Below are 20,947 nucleotides of genomic sequence, written 5' to 3'. Positions count from 1 at the left end.
TGTATTTAACTTTCTATGATCATTGCTAAGCCCAAATTCAATTAGGTATCACAAATATTGTTTGCTATATTCATTTAAAGATATTTGAAAAGAAGTATTTGTTTGGGATATTTCCACAAATTTAACATCTGATGAGTAATCTTTTACCTATTTATTACTTTGTAATGTTATTTTCTGTAGGGATGGCATGTAGTTGGAGAACTATGTCTTTAATCAATGTTATTTTTCTGTAGGGATGGCATGTAGTTGGAGAACCTCTGTCTTTAATCAATGTTATTTTCTGTAGGGATGGCATGTAGTTGGAGAACCTCTGTCTTTAATCAATGTTATTTTTCTGTAGGGATGGCATGTAGTTGGAGAACCTCTGTCTTTAATCAATGTTATTTTCTGTAGGGATGGCATGTAGTTGGAGAACTATGTCTTTAATCAATGTTATTTTCTGTAGGGATGGCATGTAGTTGGAGAACTATGTCTTTAATCAATGTTATTTTCTGTAGGGATGGCATGTAGTTGGAGAACCTCTGTCTTTAATCAATGTTATTTTCTGTAGGGATGGCATGTAGTTGGAGAACTATGTCTTTAATCAGTGTTATTTTTCTGTAGGGATGGCATGTAGTTGGAGAACCTCTGTCTTTAATCAATGTTATTTTCTGTAGGGATGGCATGTAGTTGGAGAACCTCTGTCTTTAATCAATGTTATTTTCTGTAGGGATGGCATGTAGTTGGAGAACTATGTCTTTAATCAATGTTATTTTTCTGTAGGGATGGCATGTAGTTGGAGAACTATGTCTTTAATCAATGTTATTTTCTGTAGGGATGGCATGTAGTTGGAGAACCTCTGTCTTTAATCAATGTTATTTTCTGTAGGGATGGCATGTAGTTGGAGAACTATGTCTTTAATCAATGTTATTTTCTGTAGGGATGGCATGTAGTTGGAGAACTATGTCTTTAATCAATGTTATTTTCTGTAGGGATGGCATGTAGTTGGAGAACCTCTGTCTTTAATCAATGTTATTTTCTGTAGGGATGGCATGTAGTTGGAGAACTATGTCTTTAATCAATGTTATTTTCTGTAGGGATGGCATGTAGTTGGAGAACTATGTCTTTAATCAATGTTATTTTCTGTAGGGATGGCATGTAGTTGGAGAACCTCTGTCTTTAATCAATGTTATTTTCTGTAGGGATGGCATGTAGTTGGAGAACTATGTCTTTAATCAATGTTATTTTCTGTAGGGATGGCATGTAGTTGGAGAACCTCTGTCTTTAATCAATGTTATTTTCTGTAGGGATGGCATGTAGTTGGAGAACTATGTCTTTAATCAATGTTATTTTCTGTAGGGATGGCATGTAGTTGGAGAACTATGTCTTTAATCAATGTTATTTTCTGTAGGGATGGCATGTAGTTGGAGAACCTCTGTCTTTAATCAATGTTATTTTCTGTAGGGATGGCATGTAGTTGGAGAACCTCTGTCTTTAATCAATGTTATTTTCTGTAGGGATGGCATGTAGTTGGAGAACCTCTGTCTTTAATCAATGTTATTTTCTGTAGGGATGGCATGTAGTTGGAGAACTATGTCTTTAATCAATGTTATTTTCTGTAGGGATGGCATGTAGTTGGAGAACTATGTCTTTAATCAATGTTATTTTCTGTAGGGATGGCATGTAGTTGGAGAACCTCTGTCTTTAATCAATGTTATTTTCTGTAGGGATGGCATGTAGTTGGAGAACCTCTGTCTTTAATCAATGTTATTTTCTGTAGGGATGGCATGTAGTTGGAGAACTATGTCTTTAATCAATGTTATTTTCTGTAGGGATGGCATGTAGTTGGAGAACTATGTCTTTAATCAATGTTATTTTCTGTAGGGATGGCATGTAGTTGGAGAACTATGTCTTTAATCAATGTTATTTTCTGTAGGGATGGCATGTAGTTGGAGAACTATGTCTTTAATCAATGTTATTTTCTGTAGGGATGGCATGTAGTTGGAGAACCTCTGTCTTTAATCAATAGAACATCAGAAGAAATCTACAAAGCTTTGAAAGATGCTGCACCCTTCCTGGCTAGGATATATGCTGTATTAAAACAGAGTGCTATAAACTTGAACTGTCTGTCCAGTAAAAAGGGAGATAACTTCTTAAACTATATCAGAAAGGTATTGATTAAGTATTCTTAAAAAGGAAGATAACTTCTTTTAACTATGTCAGGAAGGTATGAATTGAACAATATTGAATTATTCATCTGTTTTGAAAAGGCCTGGGAGATAAATGTTATACTAAGAACATGTGAGATAGGTGACTTAGAGTATGTAAGTTTCATTAGGTGATTGCTTTCAAAGTTTCAAATTTTTGCAACTTTTGATATAAAGAACACCTGATAATGGTAACATGAATCATACCAAGTGCATATATGACATTCTATAAAAAACAAAACTAATTTCTACTCTCTTCCAAACTTTACCTACAAAATAAGAACTGTGAGAAATTAATCCTGTCACCCTATTATCTACATTCTGATATGCATTCAAACTATTATCTCTGGTACAAATGAACAGTATTTTAAGTTATTGTCCTACCCTTCACCTATAGACTATTACCTTGCTCAGTCGCTCCATAATTCTCGTATCAGGGCTTTCAGACCGATGCAAAGCAATATCATCGACGTCACAATGTCTGAGGAGAAGTTATCAGCAGAGTCACAATGTGTGAGGAGACGTTATCAAGCTTTCTTTCATCAAGCATAAAACTGTCTTAGGGAGGGGAAAAAGACCAGTATTAGAACAATACATGAACAATCAGGTTTTTCTTCATATAGATATCCTTTTTTTTTTACACAATGTAAACTTTTTTGCTCATTTGCTCTGCTCACTCTCACCAAAAAGATTTGCTGCTGATCATTTTACAACATCATTGTGTACAAAACCCGATAATCTATTAAGATATATGGTTCGCTACTGACCCCATATGGATCCGTAGAGGGTCAGCAGTTAACTGTATAACAAATTTATCACCGCTAGACTTTTTCTGCTGCATTTTATTTCGTCCCTCTTTTGTTGAAAAATAAACAATGAAGCACAACAACATTAAAAGATGACGTCACCATTAACGCATCATGAACCCCCTATGAAATTTACTACCCCCCCTTATAGCTCATAGTGGGTCACCACCTAAAAGTGATAAACCAATCACATCGGGATAATTTACCAGCAGTGCGATAAACATGTATATTATCATTACAGTCTATCACTGATCATGTAATTATGTCACCCGATCGACAATGTCGGGTGACATATTGCTTTTCCTCTGTTTCTTTTTCCCTATTATTTATGGCACCCTCAACGGAGTTGGGGTGACATATTGTTATTCTACGTTTCTTTTTTTTCTTTTTATTATTTTTATTCTTCCACACATTTTGTCCACGCTATTTCTCGTAATTGGTCATACCCATGTTGATAGAACTATACCATAATATGAACCACCATGTGGAGTTGTGCAAGAGACATTGGAATGGTAAAAGATGGCTGCCGTTACCATGGAAACTAAAAAAATGTAAAAAAAAATCCAAATTTTAAATCTTTCGTTATAAGAGGCAAAGTCTTGAAAGTTTATGTAAATGTTGGCAGTGGTGCCCCAAGGTACCGACAGTACTTGGAATTTTCAAAATGGCTGCCATTGCCATGGAAACTGGACAAAAGTTTAACATTGACCCTATGGGAAAATGCGTTTTAGCTGCATTTTCTTGAAAAATATAACAACAATTCCACGGAAATCGTAATTAGGAGTGTGTGCATATGGTCACATGCAATTGCTGTACTGCTAACATGTACTAGAATATTCTAGAATAAAAATATGTATTTTATTTGATGTGCTTTAAAGAGAAAATCGCCACCGAGAGAACGAGAAACACTCAGAGTACAAATTACTGACATTTCGGCACTTGCGTTAAAGTACATATCCGTGAATGACACACCTGCTAAAATATACACATTAGCTGAAATCAATCGATAAACATGTAATTAAATTGTACACGATAAGTTACATGTATTGTATGATACGCGAGCTATTGAAGAATAAATTGAACAGTTAATACGCCGCTCCGTCAATATATACACATGTTGTCTGTCCAAGGTCCCCTCTACTTGAGTATCACGTGACACCACCTTCCTACTCGCGCGCGTGTCTAATTTTAGATTTAAAAGGATTCCCAAACTATGTATAGAACTGAAACGTAGTCTACGGAAAAGAAAAAAAAAGGGGGGGGGGGGGGGGGGGGGGGGGGGGGGGGGGGGGGGGTGTTAAGAAATGCTGATTCTGTCATGTATAATAGATATGTCATTTGACTTTTGTACACTCATAAGTGTTGATGCTACTGTGACAATGTGCAGTACGGGGTGCCATCATCAGCTATTGCTAGCAATAGCAAATCTAGTTGTTTTTATTTTTATTATTATTTTTCTTCCACTATTTTTTGTCCGGAGCAGTTCTCGGAATTGAAATGACCAAAGTTGATGGAACTATGCTATAATGTTGACCACCATGCGAAGTTGTCCCTCTGACTTTGGAATGGTCAAGATGGCCACCGTTACCATGGAAACAGAACAAATGTGAAAAAATCCAGTTTTTTGTTTTGGTGAACTGTTTGGATATGCTTTATCTCAGAATCATTATATTTTAATACAATGTAGGTGCCCACTATATACAGGTGTTGGATGATTTTGGTGATCATTGGAACTACTATGTTGCCATGGAAACTTCACCAAAAATTTCGAAATTCTCAAAATGCTCCAAACTTCAGGAAACTTCACAGTAACGATGAGCAACATTGGAAGATGTGGAATTTGGCGTTGGAATTTCCAAAATATCTGTTGTTACCATGGAAACAATGCAAAAAGGTCAAAACTTTGAATTATTACAGAACATTCCAGAACATCAATGTTAAATTTATTCTAGAGACATAAAATGGTATATGATTATGGAGGGAAACAATTGCAGCAGGGGTTTGACTTTGGAATATTCAAAATGGCCGCCGTTACCATGGAAACAGCAAAAATATGAAAAACTTCAAAATGCTTTAAATTTAATGAAACTTATAACAAATGTTGCCTAGCTTATGTAGACTTGACTTTTGAGTTTGGAATTTTCAAAATGGCCGCCGTTACCATGTAAACAGCAAAAATATCCAAAATTTCAAAATGCTTCAAACTTAATGAAATTTTGCAAAAATGTCACTAGACATCTGTAGATGCACTATTTGACTTTGGAATTTTCTGGCTGCCGCTCACCTGGCAATGGGGGAAGGGTGCCATCCGTTATTGCTAGCAATTACAAATCTAGTTATTATGGCACCCTCAACGGAGTTGGGGTGACGTATTGTTATTCTACGTTTCTTTTTTTCTTATTTTTATTTATTCTTCCACTTTTTTTGTCCAGCTTATATCTTGGAACTGGATGAACCAATGGTCATGGGTCTATACCAGAATGTTAACCAGCATGTGCAGATTTGCAATCGGGGTATGGCATTTTCAAGATGGCCACCGTTGCCATGGAAACAGCAAAAATGTGAAAAAAAACTGAAATGCTCAAAAATGATTCAAACTTCACACAAATATTAACTGGCATTAACAGAAATGGTATTTGTCTTTGGAATTTCCAAAATGGCCGCCGTAACCATGGAAACTGCAAAAATTTCAAAAATTTCAAAATGCTCCAAAGTTGACGAAACTTTACAGAAATGTTAACAGACAACTTTAGATGGGGTCTTTGACTTAGGAATTTCAAAAATGGCTGCTGCTCACCTGGCAATTGGGGAAGGGTGCCATCCGTTATTGCTAGCAATTACAAATCTAGTTATGGCACCCTCAACGGAGTTGGGGTGACGTATTGTTATTCTACGTTTCTTTTTTTCTTATTTTTATTTTTCTTCCACGCTTTTTGTCCAGTCCATATCTTGGCACTGTATGGTCCAATTGTCATAGAACTATACCATAATGTCACCCAGCATATGAAGTTTTGCAAACAGGGTATGGCATCATCAAGATGGCTGCTGTTGCCATGGAAACTGATAAAATGTGAAAAAAATTGCAAATTCTAAATCTTTCATTATAAGACCTAGCTGGATGAAACTTTATGGTAATGTTCCTTGGTATGCCTAGATGTTGTTACAATATTAGGAAATTCCAAAATGGCCGCCATTGTCATGGAAACAGGGCGAAAGTTTAACATTGGCCCTATGGGAAAATACATTGAAGCTGCATTTCCTGCAAGAATATAAGATTAAACCTTCTACAACTTAATGGGTATGTAACATGGCATGTCCTAAAGTGGCACCTGTCTTTGGAATTTTTGAAATGGTACCCGTTACCATGGAAATAGCAACAAATTCAAAAATTTCAAAATGCTCCAAAATTAATGAAAATTTACAAACTGGTTAATAGACTTCTGTAGATGCCGTCTTTGACTTTGTTTTTTTTTTAAATGGCTGCTGCTCACCTGGCAATGTGGGAAGGGTGCCATCCGCTATTGCTTGCAATGGCAAATCTAGTTTTTATTATTTTTCTTCCACACATTTTGTCCAGGAGATTTCTGGAAATCCAATGGACCAAAGTTGATGGAACTCTACTATATTGTAGACCCTAAGGTAAAGAGTTGCAGGCACCATGGAATGGTTCAAGGTGGCTGCCGTTTCCATGGAAACGGAACAAATGTGAAAAATTCCAGTTTTTTATTTGGGGGAACTGTTTGGATGTGCTTTAACTCAGAATCATTATATTTTAATACAATGTAGGTGTCCACTATATACAGGTGTTGGATGATTTTGGAACTCATTGGAACTACTATGTTGCCATGGAAACTACACCAAAAATTTCAAAATTCTCAAAATGCTCCAAACTTCTGGAAACTGCACAATAATGATGAGCAACATTGGAAGATGTGGAATTTGACTTTGGAATTTCCAAAATCGCTGTTGTTACCATGGAAACAATGCAAAATGGTCAAAACTTTGAATTTTCACAGAACATTCTAGAACATCAATGTTTAATTTATTCTAGAGACATTAAATGGTATATGATTGTGGAGGGAAAAAATTGCAGCGGGGGTTTGACTTTGGAATATTCAAAATGGCCGCCGTTACCATGGAAACAGCAAAAATACCAAAAAATTCAAAATGCTTCAAATTTATTGAAACTTATAACAAATGTTGCTCAGCTAATGTAGACTTGGCTTTCGAGTTTGGAATTTCCAAAATGGCCGCCGTTACCATGGCTACCGCTCTCCTGGCAATAGGGGAAGGGTGCCATCCGCTATTGCTTGCAATTGCAAATCTAGTTATTATTATTTTTCTTCCACCTAATTTTGTCCGGAAGTTTTCTCAGAGCCAAAGGAACCAATCTAAATGATGGTGCACTATAACAAGGAACCCTGACTTTCCAGTTGCAGTGCAACTTTGGAACTAAAAAATGGCTGCCATCACCATGGAAACCGAAAAGTAATGAAAAATTCCAGTTTTTGGTTTTAATGAATTATTTGGAGATGCTTTAACTAAGAATCATTATATTTTGATACAATGTAGGTGCCGGGCATATACTGGTTTTGGATGATTTTGGTAATCATTGGAACTGCTATGTTGCCATGGATACCACACCAAAAAATTCCAAAATATGGAAATGCTCCAAATTTTATAAAACTTCACAGTAACGATGACCAACATTGGTAAATGTGGAATTTGGCGCTGGAATTTCCAAAATGTCTGCTGTTACCATGGAAACAATGCAAAACGGGTCAAAATGGTCCAAAAACTTAAAAGTGGCATTTACTCTCTTAAAATGGTAGGTCAAATTGATTGAAACTTTGATGGTATGGTCCCTGCCATGTAACAATGTGGCATATGCCATTAAATTTTGGGAATGGTCTCTGTTGGCATAGGAACCAATCAAAATGTCAAAAAATTCAAAAAATTCAAAATGCTCTAAAATTGATGAAACTTAAAAGGATTGTTGACTGGCAAGTCTGCATGAGACTTTTGAAGTTGGAATTTCCAAAATGGCCACCGTTGCCATGGAAACTGCAAAAATGTCAAATATTTTCAAAATGCTCCAAACTTAATGAAATTTAGTATTATTGTTAACTGGCATGTACAGATGAGACTTTTGACTTTGGAATTTCCAAAATGGCTGCCGTTGCCATGGAAACAGAAGAAATGTGAAACTTTTGACAAGCCTCTAAATGAACTCAAAATTTACAAAAAGATATATCCCAATTCATTGATCTGTATTCACTGTTTTATCATTTTGAAATGGCTACCGCTTAGTGGCAATGGGGGAAGGGTGACATCCGCTATTGCTTGCAATGGCAATTCTAGTTATTATTGTTTTTCTAGGAAGGTATAGATACCAAGAACTTCAGTGATGCCTACAAAGTCATACATAAACTGGTATCAGAAAGTGAAGATAGGGACCAGTTCATCAGTCCACTAAATAGGTAAATATGAATAAATTAGCAAGGGGCTTTGAGAAAAACTACTGATCATGCAGAGGACCACAATAACTACAATACCTGACTTTCCCCTGATATGAATAAAAGTACAAAAAAAGACAAAAAACTAGCCATCCCTGATTACTTAATGTGGTACAAATCAACCTAGCCTAGTATTAATGTCATAAAACCAACAAGGAATAGACTTCACAGTCCATTAAATCCAATGACTTAAATAGGAATATACATGAAGGCACATAATTTGGAAAACAGGTTGAAATTTGCATTCTTTTACAGCTTTTGGGGAATACAACTTTTTTTGGATAGTATTTGTGGAGTTTTGATTTTTATTTTAAGGTGCTATTTACAGAGCGGTAAGATTTCCTGGCTTTGCCCTGACCACCAAAACAAGGCTGGTATAACTCAGCTGCAGATTGGTACAGCCAGTATACATGGCACGTCTAGGGTACTGATATTTGAGGAGGACAAGCTACTTAAAGATTTATCAGTAGCTTACAGATTCTTGTCCTTGGAGAAACAAGGAGGAAAGGATGGCCCATCTGTTCAGAAGGAAAAGTCATTTGTTATTAAGAATTCAGGGCTAGGAAAAGAAAAGTCAGATGTTAGAAAAGTGGAAGTAAATAATACAAAAATTAGTGAGGAAAGGAATGAAGAAAGACAGACTCCACGTAAAAAGAAATCAGACAAAACTGTTAAAATTGCAGGTTTGTGTCTTATTCTGTATTTTAATGTTAACCAATATGATTTTCCTAGACATGTAAAACGTTGCAAAAGAAGTTGGGATGGGGCTAAATGAACAAATCATTGTGTGATGAGTGGTTCTTCACCAATTTTTTTTTCATTTCATAATTATACCCCCGCTTTAAAAAAGTGGGGGTATACTGATTTACCTCTGTCTGTCCATCCATTCATCTGTCAGTCCATCCATCACTCAACAACTTCTTGTTTACCGAGCACTTGTATTATTTACACATAATAGCAAAGTAGAAAATTTTCATCACATTTTTCTCAAGAACTACAATACAAGGATTTTCTAAAATTAGGTTTCAAGGTTAATATAAGTCAGTTATACTGTGTGATGTGTTTTTGAATTCATCCCTCAACAATTTCCTGTTTGCTGAACACTTGTATCATTTTACACATGATAGCCAATTTGAAATCTTTCGTCACATTTTTCATAAGAACTATTCTACAAGGATGTCTGAAATTTGGTTTCATGGTTTATATAAGTCAACTATACTGTGTGATGGGTTTACAGATTCATCACTCAACAACTTCCAGTTAAATGAAATATTTTGGCGGTATACATCTGTAGCAGTAGCTCCCTGTTTTACTTGTTTTACTTGTTTTACCTACTTGAAAATGAGTCATCCTTCACCTTTTGCGTAAAACTAATTGTTTTGTTTTCAATTGTGTACAAAATTGCTCTTTTAAAATTTATAATTGGGAGCCTCCATGGGCACAAATAGTGCCGGTTAGCAGGTACGATGGTGTCAAATAATGATAATCAAAGACTTTAAAAAATCATATCAAAGATGTGTAAATTAATGAAATTAAGATAAATTTTAAAGTGTGGCAAAATATAATCAATGAGGTTTTAGCGATTGCAAAAAATTCCTATAAATCTTTCCCTAATAAAAAAACCACAAAATTTCAGTATCAACTGATGATAAATATATGTATAAAGTTTCAGTACAAGTTGGCCTACCTGATTCTTATTAAACCTTTCCAACCCCTGGTGTGTCCTACAGACTGTTTTAATTTATATATTTTTGTGCACCTCAGAAATGTCCACAAGTGTTCCAAGTAGACCAAACTCACCATCCACATCAAATACTGAGGATGGTCAAAAGAAAATGTCCTTGAAGACTGTTAGCACAGTAGTTGGTGGACTGGCCAATGCTAAGACAAGAAAACAAACCAGCAATATCTGCTCTCTACAGTGATCTTTGTATGTGTTTAGAAATTTTCTGAAAAAAAGTTCTCATTAGTAAGATTTCCTCTAAATTAAACCAAATCAAACCAATCAAATCACTAAAGTTTAAAGGGCACTAGCTGTCAAATTCATGTCCACCCATTTGACTCATGTTCTCCTATTTGATTTTTAACAATGTAAAACATCTATCCAAAATATAAAATAGTATAGAATATTCAATTTACATGGCATGGGCTCAATAATATGTAGCTTTGTTTCTTGTGTATTTTAGTCTAGACTCCATCTAATTAACCTGAGTACCTCGGATGGCCCTATAAGCCATATACCCATAAAAACAGATATAGATAGAAACTAGACTCATGCAATTTGATTTTTCTAAAACTGTTTTAATTAATTTTATAGATTAAAAATTTATGTTATGATTTTTTTTTTGGATCAGATGATTTACCTTTGGTTCACTTTCGAAATTGACATTCTTTTCCTTTGAATAACTCAGCAGCACAATTCATGAGTTATTCATTTCTAGTTCAGGGGTTGAATTGAATTTCACATGAATACAGATTCAATGAGGTCGAATTATTGACTTGCAAGTGAATAATTCACCATCAATGTTTCTTAGCTTAATTTGACAAAATGGAACCATACTGGCTGTAAAATGGAATTTTTATTTCATTATTTCACTTTTATTAAATGATTGAACAGAAAGAAATCATATTTTAAATTTTTAATACATCTCAAATATAGTGCCCCTTTAAAAGTTTGAATAAGACCCACTGATTGGAGGAAATACTCAATTTGAGAGTTTTCTGGAAAATAGTTTATATTTACTGCTCTTATGATATATAATATGCTTCGGTTGGTGGTTTTGCGTTTTTGCTACTAACCCATTAAATGAGAAAAATGCACTTTGAAGTGTACTTATTACTACTTAATAAAGCTTACACAACATTTGATCAGAACTTGTAACTAATGGGCGATTATATTTAAATGTGCATATAGTGATGGCATGATATATATGTGTGTGGGTCATAAGAAAGGAAATGAAACTTGTAGGGAAAATGGTTGTCCTAAAGTGTGAACAAACTTAAGAAACATTTTTAAATCTAATATTAATTCTTTTCTTTGTCAAAAGTCTTGAAATGTGATCCTTATACAATGTATAGTCCTTATTAAGTGACTATACTATCAACAGTTTGAAAAAAAACCACCAGCTCATAGAGACTCTAAAAGTCTAAACCCATATTTATGAATGCCTCTTTAAATGAACAATTTTTTCATAAAACCCCAAAAAATAAAAATTCTTCATAGATTAAAAAAAATAATTGAGCAAGTGTTTAGTGTTCATTTAGTGGAGCATTACAAATATGATCAGAGGCTAGAGTAAAATGCCTAAAAATAGAGCATAAAATAACCATTCTTGGATAAATTGATATCTGCATTACCCTTATGGAACCCCATCTTTAAATTATTTTGATGTTTACCCTGTCATATAAGATTGTATTGTATTAAAGTGGTACCCAACACATTCAACACTTTCACTAAAATTAATTTGGCTCGTTTAATTTTCATAAAAATTGAACTTTGACCCTTTAACCAAAATATATAAATTTCAAAAATTTTGAACCAACCATTATATCAGAAAAATTACACTGGTTATATAGCAGTTTGACAAACACTAATTTTGATCATTGAGAAGCTCAATATTCCCTTAACAACACAACGTAATTAAAATGTTTAGCTTTTTATACAGAGTTATCTCCCTGTAGTGTTAGGTACCACCTTAATTGTATTTTATTACCACATTAACCTTGTACAATATTTCTGTCTCTGCGGCCTACATTTTATGGTTGATTAACTTCAGATATTTACATAATTTAAAAAGGTCTAGCTTTTCCTTTTCATCCAAAAAATGGTAAATAATAGTACAAATTCAATGATATTTTTCCCTGCAGTATTAATACAATCATAAACATAATTTAAATCAGTATGACTTATATCCTTGAACAACTTTAATTATGTTATGATTTGGAGTTATCTGTTTTGCAGTATTTAACAACTTAAGTTTTGTGCCAAATACAACCAGGTTCTGCAGGGTTTGTTTCTCCTGCTGTGTGGATTCAGGAGAATGTGTCCCCGTGCAGTGTATGCCCTTAAATTTTTACAGTTAGGGGTTTTTTGCTTGTGAGAGAGCTGTCTACTTATTCTATTATCATGATTAATAGTCTTTTGTTGATAGTTGTCTCATTGGCAATCATACCACATCATCTTTTTTATATTAGCTACTTTAAGGTTAATATTTATATGATGAAAGAGAGGTTTGGGATATTAATGACACGACACCACATCCATATTACACAAATAACCAAAATACAACTTCAGGCAACATAAATTATCCAGATAATGATAAAAAAATAAAAGTTTTTTTGAAATTGTCATATTATTATCGACCTAATAAAAACGAAATTCTCCAAATAACCAAATGTTATGATATGACACAAGACATACAAAATCTATATTCCATGCTGGATCAACATAAGGTTTTGTTTGGGATTTAGATTCATTTCATAAAAACCTGTTGTGAATCAATACCAGTGATATCTCCCACCACAGGTTGCCTGTATAAATTACAATAAAAAGTGGGACATTTTGTCATAGGGTAAAAACCAGCATTTAAAGAAAGATGGACAAATTCAAATAAAAAAAAGAATAAAAAACCAGCATTTAAAGAAAGATGGACAAATTCAAATAAAAAAAAGAATAAAAAACCCATTGAAAACTCCACGTACAGTACAAAAGAATAAAGAGAAAAAAAAATCTACAATTGATGTACATAAATACAAAACTGAGACTAAGCAACACAAACTTCACCTAAGACCTAGGTAGCTCTGTAACTGGTATGATTTTTGTCGAGCCTGCAACTTTTGTTGCAGAAAGCTCGACATAGGGATAGTGATCCGGCGGCGGGGGCGGCGGTGTTAGCTCACTTCTTAAAAGGTTTATATTTTAGAAGGTGAAAGACCTGGATGCTTCATATTTTGTATATAGATGCCTCATGTTACGAAGTTTCCGTCAGTCACATGTCCAATGTCCTTGACCTCATTTTCATGGTTCAGTGACCACTTGAAAAAAAAGTTCAGAATTTTTGTAATGTTGAATTCTCTCTTATTATAAGTAGTAGGATAGCTATATTTGGTATGTGCGTAGCTTGCAAGGTCCTCATGCCCCTCAGACAGTTTTCACTTGACCTCGACCTCATTTCATGGATCAGTGAACAAGGTTAAGTTTTGGTGGTCAAGTCCATATCTCAGATACTATAAGCAATAGGGCTAGTATATTTGGTGTATGGAAGGACTGTAAGGTGTACATGTCCAACTGGCAGGTGTCACCTGACCTTGACCTCATTTTCATTGTTCAGTGGTTCTAGTTTAGTTTTTGTGTTTTGGTCTGTTTTTCTCATTCTTTATGCAATAGGTCTACTGTATTTGTTGTATGGAAGGACTGTAAGGTGTACATGTCCAACTGGTAGGTGTCACCTGACCTTGACCTCATTTTCATGGTTCAGTGGTTCTAGTTAAGTTTTTGTGTTTTGGTCTTTTTTTCTCATTCTTTATGCAATAGGTCTACTGTATTTGTTGTATGGAATGATTGTAAGGTGTACATGTCTAGCGGGCAGATGTCATCTGACCTTGACCTCATTTTCATGGTTCAGTGGTCAAAGTTAGTTTTTTAAGTTTTGGTCTTTTTCTCTAATATTATATGCCAAAGGTCAACTATATTTGGTGTACTGAAATATATTATGATCTAAATGTCAGTCCCGCAGGTTTTCTTTGACCATGACCTCAATTTCACGGTTTATTGCACAGTGTTAAGTTTTTGTGTTTTGGTCTATTTTTCTCAAACTTTAAGTAATAGGTCAACTATATTTGTTGTATGGAAGCATTGTTAGCTGTACATGTCTGCCTGCTGTGGTTCATCTGACCTTGACCTCATTTTTATGGTTCAATGGTCTTTGTTAAGCTATCTTGGTTAATGTTAAGTTTATGTGACAGTTGTAATAAAGCTTTATAATTTAATAGGACTATCAATGCAGTATCAATGATAAGTAAAGAAGGCGAGACATTTCAGTGTGCACTCTTGTTCTTCAGTTATTGTCAACAGGGCTAAGGTGTGTTGCTATCAGGATGTCATGTTTATTTATAAAAATGTGTTTAACTGTTAAGGAACTAATTTAAGTAATTCATTCATTTATATGTGTTTGCAATTAGAAAAGTAAGGCAAAAAATGAGTTCAATAGAAGAAAAAACAGGGAAAGTTACAATTTTTCATGTTTCTACAATGTTCTTTAACTCTTTTAATACATGATTACAAGTTTTTTACTTTATAATTTGCAGATACATCAATTAATATACCTAGTCCGTCAACCTCACGTCCTGTATCAAGTTCTAGTAGTACTGCAACCAGCAGTAAAAGTGGCACTTCAACACTCTCTCGGAGGAAGTCACAAAGAAAAACCACCAGTCAAGCTTGCAGTATTCAGTAATTGGCTGTACCCCAATTTACACTAGACTATGAGCACTTTCTTTGAGGAAGTCATAAGACAAACCAACAGTCAAGCTTGTAGTATTCAGTGATAATCTAACTCAATGCTTATACTAGATTTTCAACACGCTCTTGGAAGAAGTCACAAAGATAGTTATGCTTGTAGAATTTAGTGATAAAATAAACCATTGCTAACACTAGACTAGTCAATCTTGTAGTTTATTATCTATGGTAGTTTAATGCTTAAGATCAACTGTTAAAAGATATGATTATTTGTAATTGATATGTGTCATTTATTGCTTTTGATATGTGACATATTGAATGTCCTGTGATATCTGACATATTGAATGTCATGTGATATGTTATAGATTAAATGTCATGTGATATGTTATAGATTAAATGTCATGTGATATTTGACAGATTAAATGTCATGTGATATGTTATAGATTAAATGTCATGTGATATTTGACAGATTTAATGTCATGTGATATTTGACACAATAAATGCCATGTGATATATGGCATATTAAACGACCTGTGATATTTGACTTTCAGGGATCAAACAACCAACCATATAATACCTTCTCTATGTTATAATATTTATAATTAATTAATTTATTTATTGAATTATACTTGTTGATTAAGTTGTTGTAACATTTTTATAGGATTTTTACATTTAAAAAAATATTTATGTAGAAAATAGAAGATTTTAAACATGTGATAGAAAATTTGGGTAAACACAATGAAATCACCTTTCTTGCAATCTAATAAAGATTCATTTGTTAAAACATAAATACCTTTTTTATATGGTAACAAAATCACATTGCTTTTTGGATTTTATTTTTATAAAATCGGTAATAATGAAATAAAAAACCCAAAAAAACTTTAAAACTAAAAAGTCTTAAATGTGTCAAAAAATATATCTTTCAAATTGATGGATGGTTGACCATTGTCCAGATGGTACAGGTACATATATTTTGACACATACAGAGAAGATACATTTTATGTTTACGAGTAAATGTTTTTTTTTTTTATAACAAATCTTTTTTCAGCTTATATACTTGTGTAATAATATTTTTTATAGAAAACTAATGGAAAGTGAATGTCTTTGCATTCTATGAAAAATTACTTCATCCAGACCTTCAGGTAAAACAATCAATTACAATGTATCTTGGGACTTGGTTTTGTTTAATTACTTTTCATATGATCAGTGAAAATGTAGTTGTAGGGTAATTATTGAAAAAGTTGCTAATACATGAATACATTTTCCTATTTATAAATATGAATTTTTAGCATAAAGTTGTATAATCCTTGCTTGTCTTATTCTTCTCTTAAATTAAGGGTAAATAAAATGCCAGTTTCTCAGTATACTCACTGATCTCTTATGATTCGTATGTGCTTGGACTATCTTACACTTCTGTCTCAAATAATTTGAGCTCTTGTTGCTCATTTTTATCAACACTATGTGGTATGTTTCATATTTTTTGTTGATGTTTATGACGCATATAATGCATCTGATATTTGCATCTGTCCATTTCATGTGTTGTACTAATTTTTTTTTTACAATTTACTACATATTTTGTTATTTTTTGCATTATTTTCTACTAGTTCTGTATGGTAAACTGTTTGAGGATCGAGGAAAGTGAGTGTTTTTGTTTTGGAAAATTTCAATGAAACTAGTTTTTAGTAAATTTAGTTACTGTGTTTTTTTAGTAATAATTATATACCCTGTGATACAACAGTTTAATCATCCTCAAGCTGAAAGCGCACCATGGTCTAATATCAAACTTCAAATTTTATTATTTTAAAACACAAACAATGTATATCAAATGATATGACAAACTGTCAGTAACATATATTTTATTTGCATGTCTTATAATGTAGTAATTGTTAGTGTAGTAATCTTTGTTTATTGTATTTTCACAATGTATATATGTTGTATATTCACAATGTATGTGTATATATCATATCTGTAAAACAAGTGGTTGGGAATTATTCAAAGAGAAAGAATTCCAACAGCACACAGGATAGAACTTATAATTTTTGACCTTGAATTTAAAAGTAAGAAAAGAGGAAATACTCTAATGAGCTATGATATAGAATATGTATCCAATGTAATCCTTAAAGAAAATATCTAGATGGTTACAAGAAGAATTATTTGAAATTTCACCTTATTACCAGACAATATAAAAAAAAAACTGTTAACAGCAAAAAACAACATAGAAAACAATTATATAATTTACACTGAATCTGAAATAACAAAAATAACGGTGAGTTTAGTCACATACGGGTAACATTATGTTGTAACAAAAGTTTAATTTAGAATTTACCATTTTAAATTTCCTTGCTTAGGGATTGATATCATATTCATATTATTTGTATCATTTTGGTACAAATGTTACACATTCTTGTTGTATTCTAATAAAGAATAATTTAGATATATGTTTTCTATTTGCATGCTACTTTTTCATTCTGGAACAATGAGAAGCTACAACCATTGAAATTAAGATCTGATTTTGTCAAAAACCTTTTATATATGTTATTTATGTGTTTGCATACAGTGCAGTTGACTTGTTATTTTAATGATAATTGGACTGACAAAAATCTAATTTGATTGGCAAACTGAAATTGTGTTAAAGTTGTAGATTAATAATTTTATTTGGAATTGTAATGAAACTTTCAGTTATATAGATTTATACTGAAAAAAATGTTAGTGTATTCTAAAATATATCCAAGACATAATTGAACAGTATCTTATGGGTCAAATGGAAAATAATTATCATTTTTCAAAATAATCTCAAGGATCTAATAGCAGTTTTGCACTGTTTTATTTAAACGGACCAAAATGTTAAAAATGTTAGACATAGTATAACTTTGTATTATTTGATAAATTTATATTTAATAGGCAATTAATGTATGTGTAAAACCTTATTATTCTTGAAATATATAGTAGTTGAAGTAATCCAAAAACATTCTATTTTGAACATGTAGAATTTATAAAAAGGGAACATGTATCCTGTAGTTCCATTATAATGCAGCTGAATCATATGTGAAGCTTGGATCTAGACTTCTATTGAAAGTAACATAGAAAAGAAGGAGATAGTTACAATTATATAACATTGCATTTACTACATTAGAGGGTAATACCACTTTGATATTAATAATTTAAGTTGTATCTTTATTTTTGTCTAATCTATATAGTAGCAATATAATAAAAAGATAATATTTTTATACCCAGTCCTATTTACAGTTGTTGTTAGTCTAAGGGATTTCATTTCAGTTAAATTGGAGGCCTTCACTAAACTGCATTTGTTTCTTTGAATTTAACTCATCAATCATGTACAATTCTTGATTCAGGAATTTTCCTTTACTTAGTCACAAAATTTTCTTTTGCTGAAGTTGATGACATGAATCTGTCTATGGTATATTATGTTATTTTTATGCCCCACTGACGATAGTAGAGGGGCATTATGTTTTCTGGCCTCCGTTCGTCAGTCTGTGCATCCATGCATCCGTTCGCTTCAGGTTAAAGATTTTGGTCAAGGTGGTTTTTGAAGAAGTTGAAGTCCAATCAACTTGAAACTTAGTACACATGTTCCCCATGATATGATCTTTCTAATTTTAATGCCAAATTATAGTTTTGACCCCAATTTCATAGTCTACTGAACATAGAAAATGATAGTGTGAAGTTCAGGTTAAAGTATTTGGTCAAGGTAGTTTTTGATGAATTTAAAGTTACATCAACTTGAAACTTAGTACACATGTTCCCTATGATATGATTTTTCTAATTTTAATTTCAAATTGAAGTTTTGACCCCAATTTTCACGGTCCACTGAACATAAAAAATGATAGTGCAAGTTGGGCATACGTGTACTATGGACACATTCTTGTTAATTTATTGTTCGCTCCCGTCCATTTATTACCGGTAATCTTAAATGACAATCATATATCTATATATGAAAAAATCAGGTTTTATATTGTATCATGCTTTTTGACTACTTTATGTCTCATGCATTCCATTTAAAAAGAAATATTTGCCTTATAGCTAGTCTTGTAACTAGGTCATTATTATTTTATGGATGTTAATGAAAACAAATATCAATGTATCCTTGTTAATAATTTATGCTTTTGATTGTTGACTGCATTTAACATTTAGGAGTAATTAACTAATTTCAATTCAATTTTCAATTGAACAAAGATTTTTTAATATTTACATGTCATATAATATCCATGATTTTTTTTTACTTTTAATGCAATTTTCTGATTATTATACATACACCACACTTTGTAGTGTAACTATTTTTTCTGTTGATCAATAAATAGATAAACTAAATATGTGCTTTGTATAATTTTGAAAATATGAGTTGTACAGCTCATTTGACCCAAACATATTACTAGTATAAAAGAATTATTATAACCACCAGAAATATTGGACATTACAACAGAACCACATCAACCAATACTGTTTTACATTTGATTTTAAATAGTTGGCTTGAATGATTGTGCACCCTCTATTGAATGGTCATGGTGAGTTTATTAGTGAGTTGTAATATAATGGAATGAAATCACAAGTAAAAACATGTTTAGATTGAAACAAGATGTTGTTTTCTGCTAAATGAAGTCTACTTAGATCCACTTACTTATTATAATATGGAAGTTGTGATATTCATCAGACATTACTTTAAAATTGTGCCTTATAATATTGATGAAAGAAACAAAATATACTGAATCTATACTTCAAGGTACACCAATACACATTTATTTATTTTGTAGACCCTCCCTCCTGATATAAATGGCCAGGGTTTTAACCCAGATTTATTTGTATGCCCCACCTACGATTGTAGAGGGGCATTATATTTTCTGATCAGTGGCTCCTTTCGTTTGTCTGTCCATTCTGGTTAAAGTTTTTGATCTTGTTGCTTATTATATGTTTTTTTTCTAGTTTTAAAGCCAAATTGGACTTTTGACCCCAATTTCACTGTCCACTGAACATTGAAAATGAAAGTGGGAGTTTCAGGTTGAAGTTTGTGGTCAAGGTATTTTTTTATGAAGCTGAAGTACAATCAACTTGAAACTTAAATAGTACACTTGTTGCTTATGTTATGATCTTTCTAATTTTAAAGCCAAATAAAACTTTTGACCCAATTTCACGGTCCACTGAACATTGAAAATGAAAGTGTGAGTTTCAGGTTAAAGTTTTTGGTCAATGTAATTTTTGATGGAGCTGAAGTCCATTCAACTTGAAACTTAGTACAAATTATGCTTATGATATAATCTTTCTAATTTTAAAGCCAAATTAGACTTTTGACCCCAATTTCACGGTCTTTTAACATAGAAAATGAAAGTGGGAGTTTTAGGTTAAAGTTTTGGGTCAAGGTAGTTTTTGATGAAGCTGGAGTCCAAACAACTTAAAACTTGGTACACTTGTTGCTTATGATATGATCTTTCTAATTTTAAAGGCAATTTGGACTTTTGACGCCAATTCAAGGTCCACTAAACATATAAAATGAAAGTGGGAGTTTCAGGTTAAAGTTTTTGGTCAAGGTAGTTTTTGATGAAATTAAAGTCCAATCAACTTGAAACTTAGTACATATATAGATATAGGAAGATGTGGTGTGAGTGCCAATGAGACAACTCTCCATCCAAATAACATTTTTTAAAAAGGTAAACCATTATAGGTCAATGTAGTGCCTTCAACACGGAGCCTTGGCTCACACCAAACAACAAGCTTTAAAGGGCCCCAAAATTACTAGTGTAAAACCATTCAAACGGGAAAACCAACGGTCTAATCTATATAAAAAAACAAAAAACGAGAAACACGTATATATTACATAAACAAACGACAACTACTGTACATCAGATTCCTGACTTTTGACAGGTGCAAACATTTGCAGTAGGATTAAACGTTTTAATGGATCCATACCTTCTCCCTTTTCTGAAACAATAGCATAACATGACAACATAGAAAAACACACTATAAAATATC

The 20,947-nt window shown here is 32.8% G+C and overlaps 1 protein-coding gene across 1 annotated transcript in view; it reads left to right on the top strand.

Annotated features, from left to right (window-relative positions):
• The window catches only part of LOC134697115 (uncharacterized), a 71,140-nt gene extending 51,668 nt beyond the window's left edge, over positions 1-19,472 (top strand). Inside the window, exons 22-25 of the mRNA XM_063559158.1 lie at positions 1,968-2,150; positions 8,372-8,472; positions 8,824-9,191; positions 14,815-19,472. Coding sequence (XP_063415228.1) covers positions 1,968-2,150; positions 8,372-8,472; positions 8,824-9,191; positions 14,815-14,963 — 801 coding nt within the window. The 3' untranslated portion in view covers positions 14,964-19,472. The remainder of the gene's footprint in view (positions 1-1,967; positions 2,151-8,371; positions 8,473-8,823; positions 9,192-14,814) is intronic.
• Positions 19,473-20,947: the final 1,475 nt, after the last annotated feature.

The sequence above is a fragment of the Mytilus trossulus genome, chromosome 14 (genome assembly GCF_036588685.1).
Source record: "Mytilus trossulus isolate FHL-02 chromosome 14, PNRI_Mtr1.1.1.hap1, whole genome shotgun sequence".
In the NCBI taxonomy this organism is placed as follows: domain Eukaryota; kingdom Metazoa; phylum Mollusca; class Bivalvia; order Mytilida; family Mytilidae; genus Mytilus; species Mytilus trossulus.
The sequence above is the reverse complement of the archived record's forward strand: the minus strand, read 5'-3'. Positions and strand labels throughout refer to the sequence as shown.